At 34.3% G+C, this 4,528-nt stretch overlaps 1 protein-coding gene across 1 annotated transcript in view; it reads right to left on the reverse strand.

Moving 5' to 3' along the window:
- The window catches only part of LOC111700607 (EF-hand and coiled-coil domain-containing protein 1), a 25,299-nt gene extending 23,632 nt beyond the window's left edge, over positions 1–1,667 (reverse strand). Inside the window, exons 1-2 of the mRNA XM_023471578.1 lie at positions 1,655–1,667; positions 955–1,351 (exon numbers count right to left, since the gene is read on the reverse strand). Of these exons, the coding sequence (XP_023327346.1) occupies positions 955–1,351; positions 1,655–1,667 (410 nt within the window). The remainder of the gene's footprint in view (positions 1–954; positions 1,352–1,654) is intronic.
- Between the last annotated feature and the right edge of the window lie 2,861 nt (positions 1,668–4,528).

A 4,528-nucleotide genomic window follows, 5' to 3' on the forward strand; every position in this document is an offset into this window, starting at 1 on the left:
CAATTAAAAGTTGAAATAGAAGATGGGCGCGAAGCGCCCTAAAAGCCTAGTATATATGTATATATTTTGCGTGTCTGTCTATTTGTTTGTTTGTATCCATTAAACATCAAAACGGCTGAACTGATCGGGCCCACTTTTTGGAAAAATATTCAAACATGTTCTGTCAAAAAGAAGAAAACTATTTCAAACAATCTTCCTCAATTTTTTCATTTATATAAACTTTTTAAGACAAATTTTAGATAAAAAAATGCCTGAACAATGAATAATTCATGTTGATAGATGTAGTTTGAAATCAAGGTTTATAGGCTTGAAGTCTGAACCTTTATGTATAGCACTTAGCACAGGAAATTGCCCTTATATTTAGATATAACTACAGAAATGGAGATTCAAGGATTTATTAAATTCACAAAAATCTTCACACATTGAAAAATAATTTACATTTAATTCAAAGATCTGGGCGTGATAAGTATAATATATCCATCAATGTTAAAGACTTGATCATCGAATTAGATATCCATCGATGTTAAAGACTTAATCAACTGCATAGGGTTACAAAGATATAGGGATTAGAAATAAGAGTTTGAGGCAATGACTCAATTTCTTTGTTGTCTATAAATGAAAACCACTGAAGAAATTGAGTTTCAATTTGGAGGATTTTTAAATTTAGGGGACAAAAGTTAAAACTAAGCCTCGAAAGAAAGAAGCTTATTCTGTTACAAAGCACGAAATGTGCACTTCCCGACTTTCTATTGCATTATTGGTTGAATGAGTACTGCAGCTAGCTGCTATCCAACTAGATCATTTTATAGGTCACGCTTCCAATATAAAAGAAGATAAAGGGGAGAGAGATATATGTTAGGGGAAGGTGGTAAAACCCTATCTCTCACTTACCTCTTTTTCCTCCCCTTTAAACCTCCCCCCTCCCTCCCTGCCTCCCTCTGGTGTAAGTATAACCTGAGATGTTTAATCTCCTCCTCTGCTCGTTGAAGTGCAGAAAATGCTTCTTCAATAATCTCATTCCGTCTTTCTTCGTCCGTCCCCTTCTCCTTTCCATTCTTCTCCTTCTCTTTCTCCTTCGTTTTATCTCCGTTCCTCTCTACGCTCCGTCTTTCCTCCTTCTCTCCGTAGTTTTTCATATTTTTCTCCTCATTTAGCGTTTCATTAATTCTCTCCAAATTTGTTTGCTCGTGTCCGCCGTTTAAAGATGTGTTTGGCTTGAGGCGGAGAGCGGTATGTCTGAGCTCAAGTTGGGCAGAGGATAGACCTCGGCTGGCGGAGGTTAGGGTTGAAACTGTTTTTTCTAGGTCCTCCTCCCAACCTGGAGGCGTATATGAAGAGGAATGCTCTGGCCCTGAACAATTTATAAATAATACTATACAGGATTTTTTTTAAAATATGCTCACTTCTCAGATTTTTGTGTGATCTCTAAAAAGCCATAACAACTTAAATGTTAAAAAACGTAGCATAAAGAATAACTGTTTAAAACTTTAATTTTCTCTCTAGCCATTCAAAATGAAAAAAACCTAAAATTAAACTTTTGTTGTCAAAACAATCGAAGATGTTTGATATTATGATATTGTAAATTCAAATTTTAATTTCTGACTTTTGGCACAAAACCACCTTAAGCCACTTGAACTCCTTGAACCATTTAAACCTCTTGAACCCATACTCTACACTCTACACTCTACACTCTACACTCTACACTCTACACTCTACACTCTACACTCTACACTCTACACTCTACACTCTACACTCTAAACAATTTGAAATGCTGGAGTTTTGTTCCCTCTAACTTGACAAGCTCGGTGTCCTTCAGGAAAATAAAGTTTTCTGGTAAAATTTACATTTTTGATGTAATTTATGTAAAAAAATTGCAGAAATTCCAAAATCTATGATGTCAAACACAATGTCAGCTCCCCCCTACCCCACCCATCCATACATTCCTGCCTCCCCCACATATAATTCTTAATTGCAAAACTTTCCTCATTTTTATAGTTTTCCAAAATGATAACTTTCCTGTATTCCAGTATTCTTATTCTGTTCCTGCATTCCTATTCTGTTCCTGCATTCCTATTCTGTTCCTGTATTCCTATTCTGTTCCTGTATTCCTATTCTGTTCCTGCATTCCTATTCTGTTCCTGCATTCCTATTCTGTTCCTGCATTCCTATTCTGCTCCTGCATTCCTATTCTGTTCTTGTATTCCTATTCTGTTCCTGTTCTGTCCCTGCATTCCTCTTCTGCATTTCTTTTCTGTTCCTGTATTTCTATTTCGTTTCTGTATTCCTTATTCCTTCCTGTATTCCTATTCAGTTTCCTCTAATTCTAATTTGCTAGATTGTATTCATATTCCGTTTCGATATTAGAATTCCGTTCCTATATTTCTATCACTTTACGTTGTTCCCAATCTTATTCCGTCCATCTATTTCTATTTATTCTTGTATTTCTTTTTATTCCTATATCCCTATTAGTTTAACCATTTCTCTCCGTATTCCGCATAATTCCCTGATCTTCAGAACACGCCTATTTCTCTAAATTTAAATCGTATTATTTTCCATAACTTACCCCTATCTTCCTATCTCCCTCCCTCCCTCCCCTCCAACAATATGCAGTGAATTGAAGGTAAAAATTCCGAATACGGAGTGCTGCATGTATATAGTGAAATGAAAATAGGGGCTCAGGGCTTATACATATCGGATTTACTCCCTTCTATATATACTAGAAATTCAAGGCGCTTCGCGCCCTTCTTTCTAGCCTTAGAGGGCGCTTCGCGCCCATCTTCTAAATTAGTTGGAAACATGTTCTCTTTGTGTACATCGTAAAACAAAACAAAAATAATTCGCGGATTTTCACAAAAAATTTCGCGGATTTTCAAAATTTTTAAAAATTTAATGACGATCGAATTTTGATGGAGACAAATATTTGAAATTTTGATGNGTGTGGGTAATCCTCAGTCAACAAGATTGCTGCATAGGAAACGACTTCTTTGTAATATGAATGATAATTGAGGCAAACTTGATAAATGTTTTAATTTAGAACAGTGCTTATAAGGAAATCATTAGAGTTCTTTAATCAAAAAGCTTGAGATAAAATACTTTGTTTAATTTACATCTAGGTGCCTTCATACAGTGTGTGACAACCCAAAAATAAAACATTTCATAAAGTGCTTTACATAATTTGATTTTTAAAAACCTGAAAAAGAATTCAACTGGTAAACCAACTTGAAAATCACAATTTAACTCTGGTTCACCCTGAAGACCCAAACTTTTTCTTTCAGCCCCTGTGAGCCACCCTGTGAGTTTTATCAGAATCTGATTTTGCCATTCCTGGAGTTAGTCCTGTCGTAGGAATAAATGAACTCATTAACTCGATAAAAAGCCTGAAATTTGCTTCTCTCCGCGCACGCGCGCACGGTTACCCAATTTCCATACAATAGATTTAGCTAAACTACAAAAGAATTTAAATTATATAACGAATACATAACAAACATAGTATTAAAAAAAATAATAAAATTACGAAAAGCCAAAACTTTGTCTTCATAAGGGAATGCAATTTGAAACATAAACTGAAGTATCATTAATTTTATTAAAGAGCCGTATTTCTTGTGAATGTGTGGTTAATAAGTTGTAGGTGGTCATTAACGTTTTATTCTTTGTGAGTAGCCTTGTATATATCCAATTCTTTAATTTGGTTTGATAAACAAAATTAGGAGGTATGTCCAAACTATATCTAGGAGAAGGCATTACCCCACCCACGCTCTCTTTTCTATAGCTGTGCCCAATGATTATGTATTCAAATGAGCAGGAAAAGATGGATGAATAGATAGATAGATAGATAGATAGATAGATAGATAGATAGATAAATAGATAGATAGATAGATGGAAATCAGAGTATAATTTAACGCGGCATTATTAGCCTTCGGCGCTTAGTGCTCCGTAAATAGATTCCTGATCAGAGCACAAGATTAAACCTACAGAAATGTTTCTAAATCTCAGATAAGAGTCAGGGGCGTCATATTCACTTATACTAAGAGGTCGATCCGCCATAAGATCACAGGTAAAATAAGATCATCTTAAAAACCAGATTTTTTCGTCCTGAAAAGAAAGGTGCCATGCAATTAAACCTGAGAACAGTCTTTCTTCTCTGTCCTACACCCTATAACCCCACATCAATGCCACCATTTTGTAGTTAAGTGTGAGAAGTGAATATTTATTTTCTTTAATTTTTCTTGTTTTCTTTATTCTTTTCCTTTCAACAACAAACTTAAAAGCTTTCGGTCCTTGTTTAATTTTTTTTTATTTAAAACAAATCTAGTAGAATTCAATTTTATAAAACTGTAAAACTCAATTATTCATTAATTTTGAAATTTTTCGGATGCGGAAGGTTGTTTATTTTCTTTTTTAATTTAACGAATTTAACTATATACACTAACAGAAATATTTATCAAGTATCGTTTTTTTTTTAAATATTTGTATAAGAATTAGAATATGCATGTCTACATTATTATAAGGGCCGTTACTTCATGTTTGA

Source organism: Eurytemora carolleeae, unplaced genomic scaffold (assembly GCF_000591075.1).
Source record: "Eurytemora carolleeae unplaced genomic scaffold, Eaff_2.0 scaffold252, whole genome shotgun sequence".
Taxonomy (NCBI): Eukaryota; Metazoa; Arthropoda; class Copepoda; order Calanoida; family Temoridae; genus Eurytemora; species Eurytemora carolleeae.